General features: G+C 43.6%; 1 protein-coding gene and 1 long non-coding RNA gene across 4 annotated transcripts in view; one reads left to right on the top strand and one right to left on the bottom strand.

Annotated features, from left to right (window-relative positions):
* The window catches only part of LOC121282201 (differentially expressed in FDCP 6 homolog), a 282331-nt gene extending 262157 nt beyond the window's left edge, over positions 1-20174 (bottom strand). For both annotated transcript variants that reach the window (XM_041195784.1, XM_041195783.1), the window contains exon 1: positions 19896-20174. In XM_041195784.1, coding sequence (XP_041051718.1) covers positions 19896-19991 — 96 coding nt within the window. In that variant the 5' untranslated portion in view covers positions 19992-20174. The remainder of the gene's footprint in view (positions 1-19895) is intronic.
* LOC121282202 overlaps positions 1-27987 on the top strand; it is an 86960-nt gene that overhangs the window by 44806 nt on the left and 14167 nt on the right. The window contains exon 3 of one of the 2 annotated variants that reach the window (XR_005944012.1): positions 11434-13819. The exons of the other annotated variant lie outside the window; for it this stretch is intronic. This is a non-coding gene — a long non-coding RNA (uncharacterized LOC121282202). Of the gene's footprint in view, positions 1-11433; positions 13820-27987 lie in introns of those variants that run through there. 2 annotated transcript variants of the gene reach the window in all.

The following is a 27987-nucleotide window of genomic DNA, read 5'->3' on the forward strand; positions in this document are numbered from 1 at the left end:
GCATGGAAGGTATGAGGGGCTATGGAGAATTGATGGGGCATGAGGTGGCATGGGTTGGCTTGGATGGGGCATGGGGACGGGGGTGCAAGAGGTGAATTCTTATTATAACTGGAACAAAGTCCTGCTGGGTTCTAGAGTATCAACTGAAGATAAGGACTAAACTTAGTTTGGGTGGGATGGGTAAGGGTGGATAATTTTAAACCCTCAATGCAACTTATATATTTTAATGTTTCATATGGGTAATATCTAGAATATGTTTAATATGTAGAAATAGGGGCCTCTGTTTAAAAATAAGGGGCCACTCATTTAAAACAGATATGAGCAGAAATGTTTTCTCTCAGAGGGTAACGAGTGTTTGGAACTCTCTTCCTGAAGAGGCGGTGGAACCAAAGTCTTTGAATGTTTTAAGGCGGAGGTAGATAAATCCTTTATAAGTAAGGTAGTGAAATGTTATCAGGGGTGGGGAGGAATGTGGAGTTGAGTTTGCAACAGATCAGCTATGATCGTATTGAATGATGGGACAGGCTTGAAGGACCAAATGGCCTACTCCTGCTCCTAATTCATGTTAAGTTAGAGTTAGATTAATGAAGAACAGGCTGAACAATGACAAGTTCACTCATCCAAGTAAATAAAAGCGAAATACTGCAGACACAGGAGATCTGAATGAAAACATAAAGTGCTGGAAAAACTCAGCAGGTATGGCAACATCTGTGGAGAGTTGCGAGCCCAATATGACTCCTCTTTCAGAACTCATTTTTCTGATGCCAGACCTGCTGAGTCTTTCCAACACTTTCTGTTTTCATTTCACTCATCCAAGTACCTGCTGTTCACCTCAAAGCTAACTCCTAATATAAAATATAAAATCCATCACATTATATTCCTCCTGTGTAACTGCAACAAGAGGCTAAATTGGGATTGCAGTTCATCAGTTGGCATGACACCAGTGATTGGGGAGTGCCCAGCCATTACTTCATTCTGGCTGGATGTATAGGCCAATTGTGGAACCTCCTGTTAAAAATGAGCTCCTAAAGGAAGCCAACTTGGCTGTGATAATGAACAGGAGAGTCATAAAATTAACATGGCCCATTGAGTTGGTGCTGACAGCAACATTAATTAAAATGGATAATTTCCTTATACTACAACCACATTGAATATCTACAACAGAGTTAAAATAGTGAGAAAATAACCCCAAACTTCAATAGCAAAGGGCAAATAGTCAACTATGTTATGTGCATGTGTGTCTCGATCTACCTTTGAAATATTTCTCCTTTTTTAATTGAAATTGTTAAATTAGTAGCATGCAGATGCATCCACAGTAAAGCAGCAAACCAGCACAGTACCAGTTAATAATTGAGTGATCACTAATTTGTAATGTTTTGTTTTGCAATGCACAATGAATTTTAAGGAAAAATAATTGATAAGGAGCATGCACTCTACTGAGTGAGTAAAATCTAACTCAGTTTGGGAGGTACTGCACCTCATGCAGTTCATGTTCTACCCCTGCTATATCGCACAGTTAAAACCACTCTGTAAGCATTAGAGACATTTCATTACTTTGTACTGAGCCTGGCTTGGTTCAGTGGTAGCATTATTGCCTTTCGATCAGGCCATTATAAACCTCCATAAGACTTGAGCATGAATCTAGGCTAACACTCCAGTGCAATACAGAGGAAGAAGTATACCTTTGGTACAAACTTTGTACAGTAAGGTCGTGTACACTCAGCTCCAGTGAAGGTAAAACCATCCTATGGCACTACAACAACCATTTGCATTTATATTGTGCCTTTCATGTGGTTAAACAAACATTTTCACACAGAGCCACACAGGTGGTTTTAGGACAGGTAGGAAGTAGGTTTTAAAGAACATTTTAAAGGAGGGGAGAAGGGCATTGGGAGGAAATTTCAGAGCCTAGGGCCTAGGCAGCTGAAGGCACGACCACAATTGGTGGGGTGATTCAAATCTGGAACGTGCAAGAGGCTAGTATTGGAAGAGCGGAGAGGGTTATCAGGCTGAAGGAGGTTACTGAAGTAGGGAGGAGTGAGGACGTGAAGGGATTTGAACCCAAGGGTTATAATTTTAAACTGAGAAAATGCTGGAAGTACTCAATAGGTCATGCATCATTGGTGGAAAGAAACAGGGAGATAACTTTTCAGGTCTCTGACCTTTCATCGCTTTCGAATGAGTATTTCCAATATTTTTCTGTTTTTATTTCCAGCATCTGGAAATTTTTTGTTTTCTTCAATTTGAATTGTTGCTGGACCATGAGTCAGTATAGGCCAGGAAACATAAGGGTGATGGGTGAATGGGCCTTGGTACGAGTTAGGAGATGGGCAGGGGAGTTACAAGAAGTACAGGTGATTTCTCTCAATGTCTTGACCAACATTTATTCCTCGGCCAATACCAGTAAACCAAACCATCAAGTACTTGTCACAAAGAACCTTGGTTTGAGCAGACTGTTTATCATGCTTTTCCACATTACAACAGTGGCTAAATTTCAAAAGTGCTTTTTTGCCTGTGAAGCACTTTGGAATTTCCTGAGGATAGGGAAGGTTCTCTCATAAATGCACGTCCTCTCTTCCTTGGTCCACATACACCTGGAAATCCCACATCTGCCAATTTGAAAAGGCTATTGGGTCATAATTACAAACTAGTTTAAACTCTACTTTATCAGCTGTCAATATCTCTTTTACAAGGCTAGTTGATCACCGATTGTATTTTTGGCTCAGATCTCCAATGAATAATTGAGTGATCACTCATTTGTAATGTTCGTGTTTTGCAATGCACAATGAATTTTAAGAAAAAATAATTGATAAGGAGCATGCACTCTACTGAGTGAGTAAAATCTAACTCAGTTTGGGAAGTACTGCACCTCATGCATTTCATGTTCTACCCCTGCTATATCGCACAGTTAAAACCACTCTGTAAGCATTAGAGACATTTCATTACTTTGTACTGAGCCTGGCTTGGTTCAGTTTTGCTTAAATATGAATAGTTTGCTTAAATATGAAGAAAAATTAGCCCCCGTAGACCATGCCATTATGAGGTGGAGCTTTACGTGACAATGAGAAAATAGCAAAAGACATAGCAGTGACCAAATTTTCAATACACTCTCCTCCATTTCTCAGCTCTAGGGCAGACAAGATTCATCATAGTTGAATTTGCAGACCGTGTGAAACAGCCCAGCATGCACAGTTTGACAACTTATATCGTGACTTTAACATAATACAACATCGCAAAGCTCTTCACAGGAGTGTTATAAAACAAAACATGACACTGAGTTATATAAGGACTATTAGCCCAGGCTGTTGCTCCTGAAGCAGGCAGCTCGAGTTGGGAAATTTGCTGGATCGGAGATCGGAGGCGGCCACAGTTGTAGCCGAGTGCCAAGGCAGGCTGTCTAAAAGGCCCCTGTCAGTACTCTGGGACTTCATTCCAGTTGTTTGCTTATAGTTTAAGCCCTCACCGCTCACATCCCCAGTCACTCCCTAAGCCACCTCCATGCCAACCCACTCCCTCCGCCCACCCCCAATGGTCCCACATAGTCTCCATGCCAACTCAATCCCTCCCACCTACCCCCAATGGCCACTCATATTCTCCATGCTAACCCCTGCCCCCCACCCCACTGCCCAGACTCCCACAAAAGGATTAACTTCTTTTGTTGACACAACTGGAGAAAAGACAAAAAGCTTTATGATGTGGTAATAAGCTCTTTTTTTTCTGTGATCTCTTTTGTCAATGCCTCCATGTTTATTTACACAAGATAAAGAGGTTTCAGTGCTTGTAGCTTCTGTTATTGATACTTTAAAGGTTTGGTTGATAGACACTTTTATAGGGATGTCGCAACAGCAGATTTTGTTTAACAAAATGATGAATGGGTGTTCTTGAAACAGTTCCACACATGCCAATGTTACTATAGGGTTCATAATGTCTGAGTATATGCTGGGTGAATGGGTATGAAAGAGCCATAAATTGGCACAGAAGATGAGGGGCCATGGGGGTGGGTGGAGGGCATGAGTTGGCATGGAGGGGCATGGGTAAGATCTGTTACCTTGGAAAAGGTTCCCAAATCCAGATCTGTGAACCATGAGAAGCTGGCCCAACTCCACAAAAATTACAGAGGGCTAGGAGGTGCCCAGGTCACGAGTGCAGGGTGCAGGCTCGCTACCCGCAACCTTATTCTGTGCCAGGGAAGATTGAATCCCAGAATCAGGTCCTGCCCACCTTTTTGTGGCCCATGGAGTCGCACCGAAAATCTGGGCCATTGGAGCCAGATAATCTAAGCTTGATTTTAATGTGTATCTTAAAGCAGGAAGGCAAGGTAGAGAGGCAGAGAGTGTAGGGAGGGTATTGCAGAGCTTAGAGTCTAGTTCAGACAATAAAGTTATCCTCGTATTCCATTCAGAGTTTATTTCAGCATTTTCTTTATAGTTTTCAACTCTGGCAGATTTTCATTAATTTCTTAATGCAAATGGTGAATTATGCAAACTAAAATGGATATTCTCCTCACTTTGCCAACTTTTTCTTCTCGGGTAGCAGAGAGGGTGGGGTCTGTGCCACAGATTGCAACCAGACAAGAAGAATGACGTGTGACATAATGATGGGCACTTTGTGGCTTATCCCCTCACTTGGGGAGGGTGGGGGAAGAGAGGGGGGTGGGGGGGTTCAAACAGTTCACTACCATATGCCATTCTATCTAAAAGCATATTCAAAAATTATTCTTAATCTCCCATGATAAACGAACCTAAGTGACAGGCACAAGAAAGCTTCATCCACTGAAGCTCCTGTATCCCTCAAATTCCCCAAATGAAAACCGGATCTGAGCATAGAATCCCCAAGAATGGTGTCCCTACAGATTCTCAAACATCCATGAATATTATGGAAATGCCTGCCAATGTTCTTGGAAAAACCACAATTAATTATTTTGAGTGCTATGTTGGACATTTTGTTACAGTAAGTGCTCTGATTCTTATCCTGAGGTCCTGGCAGGAATAAACTTGGGAATGGTGGATTGAATGATAAAAAAGACAGAAGAGGGATGTGAGCTGTGATAAACAGAAACAAATAAATTCACACAAGTAGGCCGACTTTAAAAAGAGGACAGATAATAGCAAGAAGTATCACACCATCCCGCTATACATTTCTTTTTCCTCTCTCTGTACACAAGTGAGAACTATTTCAGCGTTTCCATATGCTTTCTTACTGGGGTCACACTCAGATGTGCAAGAAAACGAGCACATGGAAATGTTGCACTAGGGAAAATTCTGTTCAATATATGGAAGCAGTGCACAACACAATTAACCACAGTGGTTAGCAAAGAGCGACTGCAGAACAGAATGCACTGCAAACAAGTGGAAATCTCTGGTAAGTAGCACTGAGGGAGTAGCATCTAACTGAAATAAAGTTTAGACTTTTTGAATTTAGCTTAGAACTTGGAGAACATAAAAGAGACTGCAAGTTAGTCAGCACTGAACAAAACCTATTAGTGGAATGTAACTATAATTTGGCGATAAGTGGTTGCCTGAAAAGGGACTAATTATTGTAAAGTGGGAAGCGGAGTGAGCACTTGTAACATGAGTGTGGCTCAAAAAAAGTGTGTAAGAGTAGACAGTCTCTGCTGAAGCACAGAGTGATCACAGAACACCATGGAGTGCGAAGAGAGTGCAAAAGTTAGCAATTTGGTTAGGGTTGCCAACCCTCCAGGATTGGCCTAGAGTCACCAGGAATTGAAGATCAAACTCCAGGATACTGCTGTGTGCAACCCTGGAGAAAAATCATACGGACAGTAAAATAGATTGCTTTTCTTTGTCATTTTCTTTGAACATTTCTCTTTACCAGTTGTAAAAATATTCAAAATGAGAGTTGGTGGGGTTGGGGGGGGGGAAAGCTGTTAGGCTGACAGTCAAGAATCATCCAATTGGGTAATGAGTATTTTTGCTTTCCAATCAGGGTAGGAAGGTAGTACATCACAAGGATGGCCGACAAATGGCTGGAGCAGGGGGCAAGTCAAGAATACATTTAATCACAGTTGACAACCTTAAATTTGGTGCAAGTGGGAATTGGGTGCTGAAGAGGGAAAGAGGTACTGCTTTTTGCCTCCAATACTTGTAGTGGTTCATGTGAGCTTGAAGCAGTAAGTATTGAACATTTTTGTCCAGAGTTTGTGTGTTTAATGCAAGTTAGTGTGTAGGGAGAAAAAACTTATAACAAACCAAAAAGTAGCTATAAATAATCTAGACTAAGATATGGCAGTGTGTCTGGACTGCAATATATGGGAGTCTGTGGACAATGAGATTGTCAGGAGCAAACTTGTCTGCAGGACAAAATGTCTCTATTTCGAATCTCTCCGGCTGAGTCATTCAGCTGATGACATTATGACACGTAAGGCATGGGGAGCAGAAACTGGACAGCTTGCTTCAGGCCTTGGTCACACCTCTGTGAGATGCAAGGTCAAAACGGAGCTGACATGGCCAATAGTGTGCAAGAGGAGAACCCATGTGAAATAGAGAACAAGGATCTGCAGAACCTGATCCTATTCAACAGGTATGACGTACTTGCTACCTGTGATGATAAAGATAAAGCCTGTCAGGTGGACAGTCAGAATGCAGACCATAGAACCTTGGAGCTGGAGGCTGTCCGAAAATGGGATGAGATGGGAGGGAAGTAATAATCCGGTAGTTATGGGGGAATCCAATAATTAGGGGGACCGATAAGGTCCTTTGTAAGCAGGGTCTTCATAAGAGTGGCAACCATCATTAGATTACCGCTCCGCTCAAACTTTCCCCTGATTTGACACTGCTCTGCATTTCTTGCCGTATCTTCCACATTTCTAGTAAAGCCGGGCTTGGAGATCAGTGTCCCTCAGAGAGTTCTCTTGCAGCGGAGTAGGATCAGAGGTAGGGGCAAGGGAGGCCATGGCCCCTTTTTGTGGCATTGTTGGGGTATGGTAAGTTATAGGTCCAGTTTGAATATGGGTGGATGAGAGAATGAGTAGATGGTTGAGGGAAGTAAGCAAGGTGGGTAGGGAGGATGGACAGGTGGGTAAGGTCAGTTTTGGGGGATCATCGGGGCTAGGGCAGGGGGAAAGAGAGCTAGTTGGATGGTCGGGACGGGTAATCGGGGGGGGGGGGGGGGTGTCAGTGTGAATGTTTGAGATGTCAGTTCTGGAGTTACCTAGGAGTTAGAATAGGTTTTAATCTCTTAATTTTTACTCAGGCAGGTAAATCAGAACTGTCCAAAGTCTCTGACTTGAGCTCAGATTTAGAGACATTCACAGAGGGTCCCAAGGAACAGGGGAATTGCTCATCGGATGTTCAGACTTTATAGACAATTCTCATGTAGATCAGTACATCAGCACTTTTGCAGGATCCCGACACACATGTCTGTTTGTACATCTGGTCTCTAACCATCCAGAGACCAGGTATGTTGTTTATCTAGTGTCAGGGTGTGGGACATTTCAAATCAGCTTGAAAAGAAATTGGAGAGGGAGGGGAGTTGAATCCAATTCTCATGATCCACATTGCTACCAACAATATAGCGAAGGGTAGACAAGGGGGCTTGTTTGGAGAGTACCAGGAACTAGCAGCTAATTAAAGAACAGGACCTCAAGGGTCATCATCTCTGGATTTTATCCAAGTCAAGTGCAAATTGGCAGAGGGATAAGTGGATTATGGAGGTGAACATGATGTTGAAGGAATGGTGTGGAAAGACGGGTTCCATTTCATGGGGTACTGGCACCAGTGCTGGAACAGAAGGACACTGTATCACTGGAGGGGCTCCACCTGAACTAAGCTGGGACCAGAACCCTAATGGATTGGATATAGGGTGGTCACAAGAAATGTAAAATAGTAAATGGGGGCTTAGGCGCAGGTAGAAATAGTAGTATAGATAATAGTTCAAAAACAAATAAAAGGGAAGAGAGTAGTGTAACAGTCACAAATTGTGCTCCAGACAATACTGGTAAAGTGCAAATTAAACAATGTAAAGTAATTAAACTAGGAGTGAGAGATAAGGAATGTAAGTAATACATCAGAGTTAAAGACAGGTTAGGGTGTGTGGCCAAAATAAACACTCTTTATACAAACACACAGGATATAAGAAACAAACTGAATTGCAGGCACAAATTTAACTTGGAGGTTATGACATGATAGCCATTACTGAAACAGGAACAGAATTACCTGGAAAAAATCAGCAGGTCTGGCAGCATCACTGCCAGACCTGCTGAGTTTTTCCAGGTAATTCTGTTTTTGTTTTGGATTTCCAGCATCCGCAGTTTTTTTTTGTTTTTACTGAAACAGGACCCAGGAAATCGATACACCAGGTTATAAGGTTTTCAGGAAAGATAGGGTAAATGGTAGAGGGAGTGTAGTAACCTTAATGATTAAGGATGAAATCATTTCAATTGTGAGAGGATATAATGAGAAATAAGCAGTCATTGGAGAATTCGTGTGTTGAATTGAAAAATAGAAAAGGGATTTAAGACTGTAGTGGGCATAGTGTATAGGCCCCCTGGTAACAGCTGTGGTAGTTTGCAGGTTGGTAAATACAGAGATAATTACAGGCATGTAAATAATCAAAATGGCTAATGGAATGCCGGAATCATATCTAAAGGACTAGAGTACAAGGGAGTAGAAGTCATGCTTCATCCGTACAAAACACTGGTTAGACCACACCTGGAGTACAGTGAGCAGTTCTGGGCAAAAGTTAGGAAAGATATATTCATCTTGGAGGGAGTGCAGAGTTGACTTACTAAAATGATAGCTAGGTTCCAAGGAGAGATTATACAAACTAGGGCTGTATTCCCTGAAATTTAGGGATTAGTGGGTGATTTGATCAAAGTTTTCAAGATATTAACAGGAACAGTTGGGGTACATAGAGGGAAATACTCCCACTGGTTGGGCAGCCGAGGACTAGGGGACATGGTCTAAAAATTAGAGCCAGACCTTTCAGGAGTGAAATTACTTCAAAACACAGAGTGGTGGAACTTTGGAACTCTCTCCCACAAATCACAATTGATGCTAGATCAATTGTAAACTTTACATCAGAGATCAATAGATTTTCATTATTTAGGGTATTAATGGATATGGGGGAAGGTGGTTATCGGAATTCAGGTCACAGATCAGTCATGATTTCATTGAACGGGGTGGAACAGGCTCCAAGCTGTAATTACCTAATTCAACAAAGTCCAGGAATCATACTTGGAACATTGCTGCTCAGAATGGCTCCGTTTTAGTTTGGGAAATGTAGTTATCAACAGGAGCCATTGGAAATGCTACACATCTGATGATGGATGTTTTAGACTTTCTAAAGACTACAGTCGGTTCCACTGTACATATACAGCCACATGGCAGGGTTCAGTCTGACAGGATGTAATTAAACACCAACGTTCTATGAATTTAAAATGAGTTTCAATATCTATCAGCAAAATAGCACTGTGGGGTGTGTCAAGTCGTCCACTGACACAGAGCTCCTGCTTTTCCTCAATGGTGTTTGTGTAAAAGAAATAGGGGAAGAGTCAAGGCAGAACATCAGTTCAAATCATAAGTTAGTTATGTATTAATTTGTGTTTTCAAAGAGAAGACAGGGGTTTATTCAGTCTGTGCAGAAATTGTACTGTAGCGTGGGCCATATGTTTAGAAGTTTCTTGGCACGTTCAGTGAAACATTTTTTAATATATCATCAGTGGTCCAGTAGCAGGAGTTCAGACACCTCAGTAGCAAAAGCAACACAGTATAAGACTCTGAAAGAAATCACTACAACATCACCTTTACAAAGTTGATACTTTTTAATCCCTTTTGAAATTGCCAAAGCCTCATTTATACCAAATATCAGTTACTGTATACAAAAAGACACAGTTAGCTCAAACATTAGTGCTAACAGCTAGACATTCAAGGAAGGGTTTATTCTATTATAAGTGGCGGACAGACAGAGAGCTACAGTCTCCTGCACATTTCACAGGTAGAGCAAGTGATTCACTGAAGTTAGAATTTGTTATTTGTGCTTTGATAGAGTACAGACAATGAATTTATACAACATCTTTCATGCTGCTAGCATGTCAAAAATTCACAATCAGTGTAGGCACTGTTATTATGCTGTTAAATCTGGCATTTCACTAACTTTGGGCCATTTAAACATATTGTGGTAATTGGGCAGCAAATTCTACTGTGCTCAGTGACTCTAAAAAAAATTTTAAGAGATTTTACCAATACCAAGGAATATTTAGTCTCTCTAAATAAATTGTCCTATTTATAGGGATAGATTGTGCTTAGAATCATAGAATGATTCAGCAAAGGAGGTCATCTGACCATTGTTCCTGTGCCAGTTCTTTGAAAGAGAAAATGAAATGGCTATGGCCTCTGGGGCGCCAGGAAACCACATTCTTCATGGAACTACTTTCCAATTTGCTGAGCTATGTAACATTGAAAACTGCATCACAGGTTCACTTTTCACAGTAATCCAGAATCTTGGACTAAATCCAGCAAATCCCATCATGGCAAAGAGAATTGAAATTCAGTTTCTTTTTTTAAAAAATCTGGAATTAAACAGCCATGTAAAAATAAGAGTTACCATGAAGCTGTCACATTGTCAGATAAACCCAAATGGTTCACTCCCTAGTGTCCTTAAGGGAAGGAAACATGTCGCCTTACCCGATCTGGCCTGCCTGCTTGCGACTCCAGTCCCACATCAATGTGGTTAACTCTTTATTGACACTTGAAGTGACCCAGTAATCCTCAGAGTTATATAAAACTACCCACAGCAGTTTAACAGCATATAAATCCTGTTGTGGGTGAGTCCAGTCATTCCTTCAACCAATCAGACCAGGGCCCCTATGAAATTTTTTTCATTTATTGTACCTTTTTTCTGTATTGTTTACCCTATAAAATACAATAATTTGTAGAATTACTAAATAAATAACTTGCATATAAACAACGCTTTTTATGACCTCAGAGCATCCCAAATGGCTTTACAGTCAATGAAGTACTTTTGCTGGGCAGTGAAGTTCTACATTGGAACATAGGGTGAGGCATAAGGTCCCTCAAATAGCAATATTATAATGAGCAGATAATCTTTTTGACGATGTTGGTTAAGGGACAAATGTTGGCCAGAACACTGAAATAACTCCCCTGCTCTTCTTCAAAATAGCAACCATAAGGTCTTAAGTGCACAAGTGACAGGGCAAGGAGGCTGAAAACCTTAACTGAAAACTCTCCTTGCACTTTCCCACAGCCTCCTGTGGCTGACATATAAGAATTCTAAATTCTTATCGCAGCAGAGCCAAATTCATTAATTTCAATTGCTATTTTCCTCTCATCTGTGCAATACAGAAAATTCTGGACTGAACTGAGCAGGTATTTGCCTATCAAACCTGCAGCCATAAACAGGAGACCTCAACCACATTTTGTTTTTTGCAACATTTTTCCTCTCATTCTTCAACAGTTTCTGCAACCTTTGGATCGATGATTGGATTGATAAGAAAACGGACCTTTCTTTTCCTCCAAGTCAACTCTAATGTCTAAAACTTTAGGTTTTAGTTTCCAAGCCTTACATCAAGAATCTGCATGTCAGAGAAAGAGGGACCAAAATAATGCCTGTTGTTTTCATCAAGTGGAACACAATGCCCAAATCTTCCGGTCTCTGGAATGCCGTACCCCCGATGTACCCCTGAAGATGAACTGCTGGACCCGTGACAAGCCCAATGCAAGGACTCCACAGGAATTTCCCAGGATGTTTCAACTTCCACTTGGCAATTCCCTTGCATCCAGAACCATTTCAAAAAGTCTCTAACTCTGAGCTTGAGACAGAGACTTCAGGGAGTTCTGATTCACTTACCTGAATAGTCACCCAGGAAATGTTAGACAGAGGAAAACCATGTCTAACTCCTGGGTAACTATATAACTGACACCCCCTCAAAACTCCTGATCCTCCGACTACCATCTCCCCTCCGCCTCCCACACCCTCCACCCCAGACCTTTTGACTACTGCCCGAGCTGATCTGACCAATCCTCACCATCCAATTCAGCCAACACCTTACCTAACCTACCATCAATCACCCTACTTACCTGCCCAGCTGATACCCTACCCACTTACCTCACTTGCACTCATTTACCAACACACTGAAAAGCTACTGAAATGTCCTAAAGCTTTTCACTGTGTTAGCGAAGGAAGACTTACAAAAAATATGGCAGATAGTGTTATTGAAAGAGGGCTTAGCTTGGCTTCCCCTGACGATACTACGCTGCAAAGAAGGACTCCATGAACAGGTAGGCTCCACATTTCTGAAGAGGCCCAGTTTGGACATCCGGGCCAGAAATGCAGAGCCCTGGCTCTGGATAAAAGAATAGGAGCGGAGTGGCAATCTGACATGATCACTGTTCTTTGGAAAATTCAGCCCAATGTTTTGTGCACTGGTCATTTCACTGTCTTCAGGACTTTCCATACAAAATTGTGGCACATACACAACAAATCATACTATACAACATGCAAAACATGGTAGAATGTCTGAAAGAGATAGACAGAAATAGACTGTCCAATTTTCACCCCTTATTTCATGAAGACACTGACTGACCCAAACTGCAGCCCTGTTCCACAGTCATTGACTGACTGACCCACATTGAAGTCCTGCTCCACAAGCACTGAGTGACCCACGCTGCAGCCCTGTTCCACAGGCACTAACAGACCCACACTGCAGCCCTGTTCCACAGGCACTGACGTGTTCAATAGGCACTGACATGTTCCACAGTTTTTCAAGAGTTGGACATTTATCACCTCTAAGCATAAACACAGTCCTAAGTCAATTCAACAATGATTGGATGAATGCTCAGAGTGGTTGGGGAGAAATTAGATTTCTGTTTGTTTTACATCAGTTTTATTTCCCAATGTATGCTACTGAGGTAGGGAAATTTGTCATAAATTTACAAGTAGGTTCAATCAGTGTGGAAACTGGCATAAATTTCAGATCAAGGAAATTTCATTCCAAAGTTTCACATTGTCCATTTCCTACCCCCACCACTCTAAACACAAAGTACATGCAAATTGGTACAGATTAATTTTCAAATTATAACATAGAACCATGCTAATCTTACATTCTTTTGTATTAGTCACAAGCATCCACAATATACTGAAAGTTTATAAAGTCCCATTACATATTTACTTCCTGTAATGTTTCCTCTCTTGCACCCCTAGTGTTATAAAATGGCGTACCCTTTCACAGACCGAGCAATGCCACAAGAGGTCTGCTTGTTTCCCATAAAACTCTCAGAACTTTAGTTGATCTGAAAAAATGTTTATGGAGTCTATTAACTGTTTAGTTTAACAATTCCATTTCAATATAATGAATGCTCAACAGTATTTTTGTTCTATTTTAATTACCTTCATTTTTTTTTAAAGACTGCTACAGGGAAACCACAATCACTTTGACAGCTTGCTGTATTTTGCGAAACACAGTTCTAACAGTAAGGTAGTGGCAGCTACATTTATTACATATTATTATACATTCATTGCAAAAAGTTCAGCCTAATCCATTAATTTATTACCGAACTAAATACTATTTGTCTGACTTTATTGAGATCAGTGAAAACTATGCTTTCAGTAATAACCTGATATGGGAGCAAGAGAATTAGAAATAATAGACTTGGGTAAGGGTTTTTTTTTGGATGGGGTGAAAGAAGTGATGCTATACTCACCAGAAACCTTCAGAGAATTATTACAAGCAGCCACTGGAACTTTCCCACCTTCCTACAAGTATTTCAAAGTTAATCACTCATTACATATTTTCTATATTTCAATATTGTATTGTGATTGGAGTTAGATTGATTAAAGGTGTGAGGTGATGAAACCCACTATGAATAATGTGCCTTCTCTGTACTTGAGCAGAATTCTTGTTCAGTATGTGAATGTACCTCAAGTATTCACATTAATTTAGTACTGGGAATGTTTTATACTAATTTCACCACTAATTTGGCAGAGATTTAAAAAAAAGACTTTTTAATTATAAGTGGAAGCAGTGCAACACTGAATTGGTGGGGGGCAGGAGGTGGGGTGTGGTGGGGGGGGGTGTTATTTTACCTGTACATGTTTGAGCTCTACATTCCTGTGCGTGACCCAACATTCAGGCATCATGTGATAAACTGATAGATATGCTGTGCTCGTCTTTTCCTACACCATTTCAACCAAGCCCAATGTAAACTTCCAGATCTGTATCTCATCTACTTCCTGAAAACTCTATAATCCTATGTTCGAAGCACTGACTTTAACAACCCATAGCTGTCTGTATGATTTTCTTATCTGTATCTCTGACACATGTTCCACTTTATTCCATTCACTTTGCAGCAGTCTTTGCCTCTTTCATTTTCTTGCACTGTTTACTGAGCCTGTTTCATTCTCCGAGTTTCAAAAGCTTGTTTCCTATGATGTCTTTGTTTAAATAATGTGGATTCTTTTGTCTATCTTCAAAAAGCACTTGTTTGTAGATTATTAACCCAATTGCTATCTCTTTGTGATACCAGTTTTCACATCTTAGGCCAGATTTTCACTACCAAGCTGGGTAGCTCAAGTCAGCAAGTGCTGAGGTGGGCTAGTTAGAAGGCCTGCCTCACTTCTCTGGGACTACATCTCAGTTGGTTCAGAAGCTGTTAGGCTCTCTAGCCCTCACCCCCCATCTACACCCCCATGGCCCCCCATACACTGCCTGGCACCTCATACCCTCCATGCTAACTCAATGCCAACTCACGCCCCATCCAATCCCCATGGCCCCTCATACCTTTCATGCCACCTCCGTAGGTACTCATTCAGTATCCACCATGGGCAGACCTCAGGAGCCAGGTGGGGATAAAAAAAATCTCTTACAATCTAATACAGCTCTGACTTATGCACACAAGTGAAAAAAAAACTCCCATTCATAAAACGCAGCATTGAAATCTCAAGTGATTCATCTCATATAAAAGCAAACTTTTATTCAAAGCCACTATAAGCTGTCAATCAAACTGTGAAGTCAGAACCCCTGCTGAGATAATAGTAGCCAGTGTTCATAATCACATAATAGTAGCCCTTGGGAAAATGTCCCCAAAGAATTCTGTTGAAACTGCACAACCAAATGCTACTGATTTATTTCTGACCAACAGTAGATAACCAGTCAATCAGAGCAGTTCAGTCAAGGCTTTTTTTAAACCTCTCAGTTACAGCTACAGTCTGTTCAAGTTTAAACAGCAGGGGATTTAAAAATATTCAGATCATGACAGTTATATAGACTTTACCTGCCCTTCAAGAGTGTTTACATCTACTCCATCAATTCGTGACTCTCCACACTGCGGGTTAAGGCCCTTGCAACAGCCAAAATGGAGTCCATTTGAACTCAGCATTAAGCTCAAATGGTGATGCTGAGTTCGGGTTTCCCTCCTTTGTGACACACCCCCTCCCCTTCCGCCTGCCAAAAAATTGGATCTGTCAGGAATGTCACGTCTGGGTCCCACCTGCCATTTTTAAAGGCCTGATTCTGCAAAAATCCCAACTCTTGATTCTTGACATTCATGCGAGGTTTTCTACATTCTTCCCCAATCTTTTTGTTCAGGCCTATGAAGGTATTTGCTTATCTTTCAGCATCGAGTTCCGATGAAGGATCTACATGAGAAAGGTCAACTCACTTTGTTTCTTTTTGTAGCTGCTGACAGACTGGCTGAATACTTCCAGAATTTTGTTTTCATTTCAGCGTTCAGCTTTCCTCTTTTCATCTCTGCCACATCCCTAGTCCTGTGCATTGCTGCGGGTGAGCTTGGTGAAGGCAGAACTGGGGATTTTGGATAAATTTGAGTACAATCCACAATTGCTTAAAATAATTGTGGTTAAACTAACATTTAAGCACACACAATTTCAACAACTGTAACATCTAAGAATTTGATCAGTGAAATTGATCCCAACTACTGACCAGGTTGCAGTAGCTACCAATAATATCCCACACAAACGAAGGAAGAAGCTAGGAAGTTGCACGAAATCCCGGAAAAACCCTCTAAATCCATTGTCAGTATTAGATTTCACTCAGTAATGATCTCTTTTCTAAAGCCATTTCATTTAATATCAAGGGACTGACTATCCCTTTAAACAACCAGGCATTTTCACCTTCTGTATTTTAGCTTTGGAAATTTCCACAATTAAGCCTTGCAAAACAGGTCGGATTCTATGCTGAGTAAGTCAGTGCATGCAACAATGGGTCATGGCACCCCTGAGCTCTGGAAAGAGTAAAAGTTCCCATTCCTCATTGCTAATAAAATGGCTTCTCATATGTGCCACTGGGTGACAATTAGTTTAATATTGGGCATGATACCATCCTTGCCCAAATAGACTGCCAAAACCTACTGTCTAGGGTCACACACGAAGAGTGGCCACATGATGGAGCACTGGACATGGCCAAGAAACTGGACCTCAACAACTGGTTCCTTCAGTAAAGGAGAGAATTCAACTGGAGGGGAAGAAATTGCAACAGCATCAGAACGTGGAGCTCTGCCTTTATGTAAATTGACTTCGTGCCTCTTTGCAGCAGGCAGGCAATCCAGAGCACAGCCCGCTACTGGGAAAATTGAGTCCTCGGTGGCAGGACTGCCTTAGGGAGCCATCCCAGTGTGGCTCCCTGCTCTTTTACTGGCCTCCTCCTCACCTCCCAGCCTGCCAGCCAGGGCAGGTAAAATTCTGCCCACACACTTTACATTTGACTTTATCATAAAATATTGCTTAGATTAAAGAGATTGGTTAGTAATACAGGACCAGTGATACTAATAGATGAATCTTTCATAGGAATCGTTTTGAACCTCACTAAAATCAAATGGCATTTCGAGATAAGGAAACGCTGGAGGGGAAAAAAAATCAGGCTGGCTTCTCACTTTCAAGAATCACACACGAAGAATAGCCATTTGGAACAAAGAAACAGGAGTCAGACAGTCAGTCCCTAGAGTCTGTTCCATCAATCATATCATGTCTGAAGCGCACCTTGACTCCATTTACTCTCCTTTCCTGCATATCCCTTATCTAATAAAAATCAAGCAATTTTGACACATGAAAATCTGATGCCGCATCCATATCTTTTTGGAGGTATGGTGGCAAGGTGGGGGGGGTGGGATATGGGGAAATAGTTCCAGATTTTCATTATCTTTGCTGTCAAGAAGTGGTTCTTGACATCACTTCTAAATTGACTAGCTAATCTTCTAAACTCATTGTGGGACTGTTCACTAAAATACAAGAGAAGCCTGTGGAACAAAGTCTTGTAGCAAGAGTCACCATTTCCAGGAATGTTGGGGAGTCAAATTTGGGGGGAGTGATGTGGAGGGGGGTGGGGATTGGGGGAGCAGAAGAACATGGGTCGTTTTCCGTGGGTGGGTGATAATTCTTTTGATTATTTATGAAGATTAAGGTTGAGACCTTACAACTTATTGTATGGCTACAGTTTGAGAATCTCCCTTCAAAGACCAAAAGGATGATTGGTATGTGAAATCAAAATAGCACACCAGACCTTGTCATCATATTAATCAAAGGGTGGGAAGAGCTATGGAGTCTGAGAGTACGAAGGACAGTCACTAAACAATTCAGCTCTAATTAGTGTTGGACTGAACAACAACTCAAACCTACATCCCCAAATTATCACAAACAAAAACAGAAAATGCTGGAAAAACTCAGCAGGCCTGACAGCATCTGTGGAGAGAGAAAAGGAGTTGACGTTTCAAGTCTGTCATATTCGAAGCGTTAACTCTGTGCTTCTTTCCACAGATGCTGTCAGACCTGCTGAGATTTTCCAGCAATTTCTGTTTTTGTTTCAGATTTCCAGCATCCACAGTATTTTGCTTTTATCCCCAAATTATCTCCTTGCTTCACTTGCTGGCTATACAAAACATTAGGCCAAAAGTGTCAACCATGGCATAACAGTAGTAAGCAGTCAGAATATCCTGTATTCAAACCTCACTCCAGGGACCCAAGCACATAATCTAGGCTTATATTTCAGTGCGGCACAGAGGAAACACTGCACTCACTGACATGCTGTCATTCAGTTGGGATGTCTGTCTGCCCTCTCACATGGACAGAAAAGATCCCAATGCATTTTTTTCAAAGAAGAGTTGGAGAGCTCTCCCAAAGCCAACATTTGACTCAACCAATACCACCAAAAACAGCTTAGCTGATCTTCAGCTCCATCACTGTTTGTGGGTTCTTGCTGTGCACATATTATGGCTGAATTTCCCTATATTACAAAAGCTACCGTGCTTCAAAACTGCTTTATTAGTTGTGAAGTGCACTGGGGATATCCAGAGATTGTGAAAGGTGCTATCTAAATGCAAGTCCTGTCTTTAATATAGTTTCTTTAGTGTAATACTGATGACCCCTCTTTCAGTATTACTTGCAAAAAACAAAATCTTTTGGGACTTTGCACCATCACTCTGACCAAAGTAGCGATACTGGAAATACTTTTTGTATACAATATCTAATCACAGCTCTCAGAAACATCTCCAAACACTTCACATACAGGGAACGTTCAATGACTGTTGTCTAGGTAGGAAAACTACACTCCAGGTAACTCTTAAATTGCAGCTTTGCCTGTCATATGAAGCAACGAAAACACTTTGAACAGAGAACCTGTGTACAGTTTTACAAAGCTCCAATTATACAGGTGGCTGAGCACTAATTTTACTGATTGCAATTCCCACTGGTAATTAGTCAGATCAGACTAACATTGAAATGCCACTTTCCTCTCAGACAGCACAAAACGTGCAAAGTGTGCTGTGTTCACACAGCTTCAGGAGGCATGAACAATTTTTTCATTCTCCCTCAGACAGTTCTAGTGTTCTTTCCATGTACTCTACTCTGAGTCAATAGGACTGTCAATTGCACCAGCAGTAACAGGACTTCCTCTGCATTACCCTTATCTATTTTTAAACTGTAAAAAGGGTCTTGGCATGGGCTATTGAAAATAACATATCGGCTCTGATAACATCTATTTTTCAAATGTTATTTAGCATGTGGTTTAAACCTGTACGTTGAGAAACTGTCAAAATCAACCTTTTGCCTGATAAATGATCAAGTGCCCCATAAATTGAATATAACTGAAAAAAAGGCGGCAACATTCTCCCACCAGCATCTAAAAAGGATGTCAAAACTTCAGCTGCATCTTTGATCTCACGCTACATCTTTCCAACAACCCTCTTTTGATCTAAATGTTGCACTAAAACTTGGGACGATCCAGTCAGAGATGCGCTTACAAAACATGGGAATGAAACGTATGTGATGGGGTTAATCTTAACAATAATTACACATGATTATGGGATGTTTAGTTTTAAAGAACCCGTGAGTCACGATTGCTTCTGCACTGCAGAAGAATTCTAACCACTTCTGTCTCGGTGTAACTGTGCATTTCCTGTGTGCGCGTTTCTCTGACACATATGAAGACGTCTCGTATAGACTGGTCCCAGTTTGAGTCTAAACTTGACATCACCTCATGTCTTGCAAGTGGAAAGTTTCCCGGAGCCAACAACAAGTCTATGGTCAAACTAACACCAGGGGGGACAGGTGATCCAGGGCAACAAACGTAGAACTTGCTAACACTAATTTATTCAAATAGCAATAAGACACAAAAGGACACATTTCCACTTTAAAGCAACAGCCCTCAGCTCCTCTTTGACACATTGCAAACCAGTTGATCGACTTCCTGCCACTTAAGCACCATTAGAAATGTGCTCTAAGCGTTTTTTTCTAAGTAGAAACACAAAAAATATATAAACACCAGCCTGTCACCGAGTTGTTTTAAAGCGTGCCCACATTCCACAATACCAACACCCTCCCAGTGTACCAACTCCAAGCCTCTAAGTTAAGTGTGTTACCCTCCCTCCCTCCCTCTGCCTCCAGTCCGCCCCCGCCGGAGCCGCTTTTACCTTCAGCTGCGATTTGGACACTTTGCCACTTTTCTCCACGTCCAGCGCTGTGAACGCGTACCAGATAGACTTCAGCAGCTCGTTCCGCAGCTCCATCACTGCAGCGACTGCCAGAGCCACAGGGCACAACCCAGTCCCAGCTCAGCTTCTCAGCTCCTCCCGACGTCTGCGTCCCCGCAACCGGGAGCGAGCTGGCGCACGCCCCCGGCAAGAATCGGGGGCGCGCACCTGCCACCCAAGGGTGAAGGGATCGGGCATGAGCGCAGCTCCTTTCCTCACTCCCACTCTCCCTCTCCGTGTCACTCAATTACAAACTTTTCAACCTCACCCACACTATTACTCGTCCATATATAGAATATATCTGTTCGCACACACACTGATTTTGGAGGTTTGCGAGGGTGCATTTATATATGCCCGCATTTATAATTTAAGGACTATACGAGCGAAATGTTTGTTTGTTGGTAAACTCCTCCCTCCATAGTCCTTGGGACAACCTCAGCCAAACGTGATTGGAAGATAAAAGCAAAATACTGCGGATGCTGGAAATCTGAAATATAAACAGAAAATGCTGGAAAAACTCAGCAGGTCTGACAGCATCTGTGGAGAGAGAAACAGAGTTAACGTTTGGAGTCTGTATGACTTCTAAAGCTCTGAAGGAGAGTCGCATGGACTGGAAACGTTAGCTCTTGGTTGGATGACACCTTGCACCAAGGGGCATGTTAGAGGGGAGTTAACATCCAACCAGCCCCAGAGTGGGGGCTTTGGACACCTAGAAGAGGGAACCCATGATCCTGCCTATCCTGTCACTCTGCTGACACCATGGCCAGGGTTTTAAGTCTCCTCCTGCCTGATAGGCCATTACCATCCCGCTGAACTGAATGGAGATTTAAATGGCTGGCTGCATCCAGGGGGGGTCACACCTTGGAGGGGCCGTAAAATCCTGGCCCATAACTCAGACACGCTTTAACCAACCTTAAATGTCCAAGAAAATCTGTGACAAATTTATATCATAAATCCCTGACTTTCTTTCATATTTTGTTTGGTTTTTGTCTCATGTTTTATTTGTTTCATGTAAGTGATGTCCGGAGATACACCACATTATTACTTGGTAAGGGAAAGTGTCAGGCAGGGCCAGGGAAGACAATGAGGCTGGAGCAGAAAGGCAAGAAGTTGACAGAGAGTGACCAGTGGCAATTAGAGAAAGGGAATGCTAGAGCAAGAGGGCAAGAAGATGACAGAGAGTGACAGAATGCAAGAAGAACCAATGCTGCAAATAAGAGACCAGGACTCTTTAAGGAAGCTTTCATCTATGATCCTCATTCATAGTTATGTCAAGCCCAGAGTATAAGATTAGTAGTAGATCAGAGCCAAAGGGAGCTAGAGCTGCAGGGAGACAGGGTAGGCAGGGTCATGGGATTCCCTTCTACGAGTCCAAAGCCTCTACTCTGGGGTTGTTTGGTGTCAACTCCCCTGTCACATGCCCCTTGGTCCAAGGTATCATCCAACCAAGTTTGGTTGAGATTGGCCCAAGGGCCTTGGAGGAGTTTGTCAACAATCAGGCAGACATTTTGCTCTGATGGATCAGTAAACCTCAGTCATCAATGTGAGCAGCAACCCCAGCATCACAGATGCCAGTCTTCAGCCAATTTGATTCACTCCATGTGATATCAAGAAACGGCTGAAGGCACTGGACACTGCAAAGGCTATGGGCCCTGACAATATTCCAGCAATAGTACTAAAGACTTGTGCTCTAGCACTTGCCACACCCCCAGCCAATCTGTTCCAGTTCAGCTACAACTGGCAAAACCTGCTCACTGACATTCAGTTTGGGTTGCAGCAGGGTCACTCAGTTCCTGACCTCATTACAAAATTAGTTCAAACATGGACAAAAGAGATGAACTCCCAAGGTGAGGTGAGAGTGACTGCCCTTGATAACAAGGCTGCATTTGACCGAGTGTTGCATCAAGGAGCCCTAGAAAAACTGGAGTCTATGGGAATCAGAGGTAAACTCTTCGCCAACTCCAGCATGATGCCACCACCAAACACATTTTCCCTTCACTCCCCCTGGTGGCATTCCGCAGGGATCGTTCCCTCTGGGACACCCTGGTCCACTCCTCCATCACCCCCTATACCTCAACCCCCTCCCACGGCACCTTCCCATGCAACAGCAGAAGGTGCAACACCTGTCCCTTTACTTCCATTCTCCTCACTGTCCAAGGGCCCAAACACTCATTTCAAGTGAAGCAGCATTTCACTTGCACTTCCCTCAATTTAGTCTACTGCATTCACTGCTCCCAATGCGGTTTCCTCTACATTGGAGAGACCAAATGCAGGCTGGATGACCGCTTTGCGGAACACCTTCGGTCTGTCCGCAAGCATAACCCAGACCTCCCTGTCGCTTGCCATTTCAACACTCCACCCTGCTCTCATGCCCACATGTCCATCCTTGGCCTGCTGCATTGTTCCAGTGAAGCTCAATGCAAACTGGAAGAACAGCATCTCATCTTCCGATTAGGCACTTTACAGACTTCTGGACTGAATATTGAGTTCAACAATTTTAGATCATGAACTCTCTCCTCCATCCACACCCCCTTTCTGATACCCTTTTTTTCCAAATATTTATATATAATTTTCTTTTCCCACCTATTTCCATTATTTTTAAATGTATTTCCATCCATTGTTTTATCTCTGCTTTTTAGCCTATTGCGATCCCTTCCCCCCACCCCACCCCCACTAGGGCTATCTGTACCTTTATTATCACATTCCTTAGATAATATCATCAGCTTCAACACCTCTTTGTCCTTTTGTCTATGACATCTTTTGGTTATCTCCACCTACACTGGCCCTCTATCCAGCTCTACCTGTCCCACGCCCTCCCCCCTTAAAACAGATATATTTCACTTCTATTTTTTCTTAGTTCTGTTGAAGAGTCATACGGACTCGAAACGTTAAATATGTTCCTCTCCGCAGATGCTGTCAGACCTGCTGAGTTTTTCCAGGTATTTTTGTTTTTGTTTTGGATTTCTAGCATCCGTAGTTTTTTGCTTTTAAACACTTTGCTGGTTGGAGTCATACCTAGCCCAAAGGAAGATGGTTCTGGTTGTTGGAGGTCAATCATCTCAGTTCCAGGGCATCACTGCAGGAATTCCTCAGGATAGTGTCCTTGGCCCAACCATCTTCAACTGCTTCATTAATGACATTTCCTCCATCATTAGGTCAGAAGTGAGGATGTTCGCTGATGATTGTACAATGTTCAGCACCATTCGCAACTCCTCAGGTACTGAAGCAGTCCATGTCCAAATGCAACTAGATCTGGACAATATCCAGGCTTGGGCTGACAAGTGGCAAGACAAGTGCCAGGCAATGACCATCTCCAACAAGAGAAAATCTAACAATCGCACCTTGATATTCAATGGCATTGCCATCTCTGAATCCCTCATTATCAACATCGTGGGGTTACTGTTGACCAGAAACTGAACTGGACTAGTCATATAAATAATGTGACTACAAGAGCAACTCAGAGGCTAGGAATCCTGTGGCGAATAACTCACCTCCTGACTCCCCAAAAGCCTGTCCACCATCTACAAGGCACAAGTCAGGAGTGTGATGGAATATTCTCCACTTGTCTGGATGAGTGCAGCTCCCACAACATCCAAGAAACTTGACACCATCCAGGATAAACCAGCCCACTTGATCAGCACTCCTTCCACAAACATTCACTCCCTCCACCTCTGACACACAGTAGCAGCAGTGTACACCATCTACAAGATGCACTGCAGGAACTCACCAAGCCTCCTTCGACAGCACCTTCCAAACGCACAGCCACTACCATCTAGAAGGACAAGGGCAACGCCACCTGGGAACATCACTACCTGGAAGACCCCCTCCAAGTCACTCACCATCCTGATTTGGAAATATATCATTGTTCCTTCACAGCCAGTGAAGCCCACATTCTGTAAATAATTTTTAAAAATGTGAATATTGTGGAATAACAAAGTAGAAAAAGAAGAGCCACCTTCAATACGTTGCACAAATGGTAAACTATGATTGCCACCATTAAGTGATCCACATGACCCAACAACAAAATCAGAACATTTCTCAAAAAACATCAGAAAATATAACTGCTGAGTAGGATCACTGAGAAATCTCTTTATTTTGGCTCAAGGTGCAAGAGCTTCTAACATGGTCTGCCATGAAATATTTAATGTTTCAACAACATTTAAGAAGTATTTAGATGAGCATTTGATATGCCACAGCATACAGGGCTACGGGCCAATTGTGGAAAATGAGGTTAGAACAGATAGGTGCTCGTTGGCTGGCATGGACGCGTGACTATTTCTACAAGATGCACTGCAGGAACTCACCAAGCCTCCTTCGACAGCACCTTCCAAACGCACAGCCGCTACCATCTAGAAGGACAAGGGCAACGCCACCTGGGAACATAATCACCTGGAAGACCTCCTCCAAGTCACTCACCATCCTGACTTGGAAATATATCGTTGTTCCTTCACTGTCACTGGGTCAAAATCCTGGAACTCCCTCCCTAACAGCACTGTGGGTGCCTGTTTCTGTGCTGTATAAGTCTATGACTCTATGACTCTATAACAAACACTGAGGGCAGAATTTTCCGAGCCCACTGGCGGTGGGTGTGATAGGTAGCGTGTGCAGAAAATATGGCACGACTTGCTTCACGATGGTGTGAAGGCAGGTCACAATTGTCCACTCAGCCCACCGACAGCTGGTCACATTTCCTGCCATCAGTCAGCAGGGAGCTAATTGTAATACATCAGCATATAATTAAAAAGCCATCCTGCCAGGCTCTTGGAACCCTGCCATATCATCCATCCACATCGGTGGGAAAGCACATCGATGTGTTTCACAACAGCACACAGGCGCCGTGCACTTGGCGACCTTCACTTTGGGGGAAATGAGGTGAGTGAGCAGCAGCATTCTCCACAGCTCGCCCGTTGTTCACAGGCCTCAGGGGCACCTGGGGTGGGGGAAGCTGATTCCTGGCCCCAGAAGCAAGTGCTGAGGGAGGGGGATGTCCGGGGGCAAGTGCTGGCCAGCCTCGGAAGTGACCATTGTTGGTGGGAGGTAGGGTGGTCAAGTGCTGCCCTGGCACTGCGTCCTGCACAGAGACAATCGAGGTGGGGGTCAGGGTAAGCAAGGGAAATTGTCACACATTAGGGACACCTGTATGAACTGACCATGCCTCTGCAACTGAAACAGATCAGGCGCAGCCACAGTGATATGACTGGGGATGACCCCCTATCCTGCCCGCTCATGCAAGCATCGCAGAGGCACCGAAGGGCCGTCAAGTGCTCCATACCTTACCCCCCCCCCCCCACCCCCACCCGCCGCCTCCCCACTCCCCAGCACAGACTTTGAATCCGCCACCATGCTATTGGACTGTGGAGCAGCTGGGCTGCATACATTGTACAATCTCCTCACCAACGCTGGCCATGTAGCAGTCACTGCTGGTGGTGCTCACAGCCCCTTGCAATCTCAGCATCTCGGTTTGGACCAGTGTCCCCCACATCACAGGTTGACAGGGCAGCCATGCAGCGCACTCATCTCTGGCCATCTCTGGTCATCCGAGGGTTGACCAGCACTCTCTGGTAAGCATTGGGGCGGTCACACAGGGCCAGGAAAGGTGCTAAGTACAGCCATGATAATCATGTCTCTCTCTCTCTTTCTTTCATGCTGCAGGAGGACCAAGTCAGGATCATGGATCCTGGTGATCTAGCTGTATGCCTGATGGCCTACAGAGACCATAGAAGATGGAGGAGAGAGTGACTGAGGTCCTGGCCGTGCAAAGGCAGGAGCAGCAACCTTATGAAGAAGTGGCAGCAGGAGCTCTCGCACACGCTGCCCAGAAGCAACAGCGAGCAATGGCTGGTCTCCCAGTCTTCTTGGATCCACAGAGGCTGCAGGGTTGGCTCCTCGGGGATAAGGGCTACCCACGAAGCCCGCGGCTGATGATACCCATACAGCGGCCTCAGACTGCAGCAGAGTGATGGTATAATGAGGCTTATGCAGCAGCTCGCAACAGGTGCAGGGTGTGATTGACTGCACCCGTGTGGCGCTCAGATCTCCATAGCTACACACACGGACTGCATCAACCACAAGGGCTTCCACTCACTGAACGTGCAGCTAGTATACGACCACCAGAAAAGCATCCTGCAGGTGTGCACACGGTTTCCAGGGAGTGTGCAAGATGCCCATATCCTGAGTCGCTCACAGATCCCTGCAGTCTGCCAAGGTCCACAGATGCTGCAGGGATGGCTCCTTGGGGACAAGGGTTACCCGCAGAGGTCATGGCTGATGACACCCATGCAGCAGTCTCAGACTGCAGCAGAGTGATGGTATAATGAGGCTCACAGCAGCTCACAACTTGCTGGAGCAGACCATCAGGATGCTGAAGATGCGGTTCCAGTGCCTGAACTGGTCTGGTGGAGCCCTGCAATACAGTCCGCAGAGGATGTCACTCATCGTCATTGTCTGCTGCGCCCTTTACAACCTGGCGCTGCAAATGGGGAGACCAGATGGCTGAAGAGGAGATGGAGGAGCTGCACATCTCCTCCGATGAAGAGGATGCCAAAAGGGATTAGGGCAAGGAGGTCCTTGGAGGTGATGATGATGGGGATGAGCTCACAATGGCTAGACAAGGCAGGCGCACTTGGGAGGCTCTCCTAGCTGCCAGATTTGTGGAGGATGATGACGATATGCAGTGAGGTGTCCCTGTAGATTCTCACATTGCAGTTGTGAACATTTGACTCCAGTCTGGCTTATTTCAGTCATGGAGATGCAGAGAAGGCCCTAATAGTCGCTTGATCGCAGGAGGATGATGACAACATGCAGTCAGGTCACTCCATAAATCTTCACATGGCCTCTGAGAATGTCTGACTCCTGTCTGGCCAAGGGCAGCTCGCGTTCATTCCATGGTCAGGGCCATCTCAGAGACGCAGCCCTGAAACTTTAGACACATCTGATGCTGTGTCCGCCTTCAGCACATCAGCCCTTCAGGAGCTGGTGCACTGCATCAATGGTTGCATCACTGGTGTGATGGGGGCCAGCCCCACTTTAAAGGTTCTGAGAGCACACAAAGAGAACGAGAGAACTCTGCGGTGCCTGCCCACTACATTCTGGCAGCAATGACCAGCACCGTCAAGGTGCAGGCATCAGTAATGTTTCCAGGGAGTGTGAGGCCAGACCATTACTGTGGCCTGAAGACTGCACAGAGCACAGGAAAGAGGTGCTGGACTGAGACACCCTAGCTTGCCTATTTTGCTTTTGCAGCTCTAGCAACTGTGACATGACCGACTCAGATGTTCGTCATCTGAAGTGGTCCGTTCCCCAGCCGCTCCCGGACCCGCCAATCATGCCCACCTGCCGACCTGAAAATTCAGCCCATAGACTTTCATTTATATACAACAAGAAAAATGCTGCAGGTGTTGGAAATCCGGAATATAAACATAAACAGACGGAGAATACTTGGCAGGTGTGGAGAGAGAAACATTTAACCTTTCAGGTCCATGAACTTTAGTCAGAACTTCCATTTATTTAGCACCATTTAGGATCTCAGGATGCATCTATCAGCACATACAAATTGCATTTATATAGAGCCTTTAATATAGCAAAATATCCCAAGACACTGCAGAAGAGTGTTGTCAAACAAAATTTGGCACCGAGGCGCATAAGGCGACTTTAGGGCAGGTGACTAAAGGCTTAGTCAAAGAGATAGGTTTTCAGGAGCATCTTAATGGAGGAGACACATAGGCAGAGAGGCAGAGAAATTTAGAGGTTGATTTCTTGAAATTAGGACCTTGGCAACTGAAAGCAGCAGCACCAATGGTGGAGCAATTAAACTCGGGGATGCACAAGAGGCCAAAATTGGAGGATTACAGCTATTTGTGAGGACTGTGGTCCTGGAAGACATTACAGAGTCAGGAAGGGGCAAGACTGTGGATGGATTTGAAGACAAATTTAAAAACTGGGGCATTTCTTAACTGGGAGTCACTATAGGCCTGTGAGCACAAGGATTATGGGTGAATATGACTTGGTGCATGTTAGGACACAGGCAACTGAG

The sequence above is a fragment of the Carcharodon carcharias genome, chromosome 9 (genome assembly GCF_017639515.1).
Source record: "Carcharodon carcharias isolate sCarCar2 chromosome 9, sCarCar2.pri, whole genome shotgun sequence".
NCBI classification, from domain to species: domain Eukaryota; kingdom Metazoa; phylum Chordata; class Chondrichthyes; order Lamniformes; family Lamnidae; genus Carcharodon; species Carcharodon carcharias.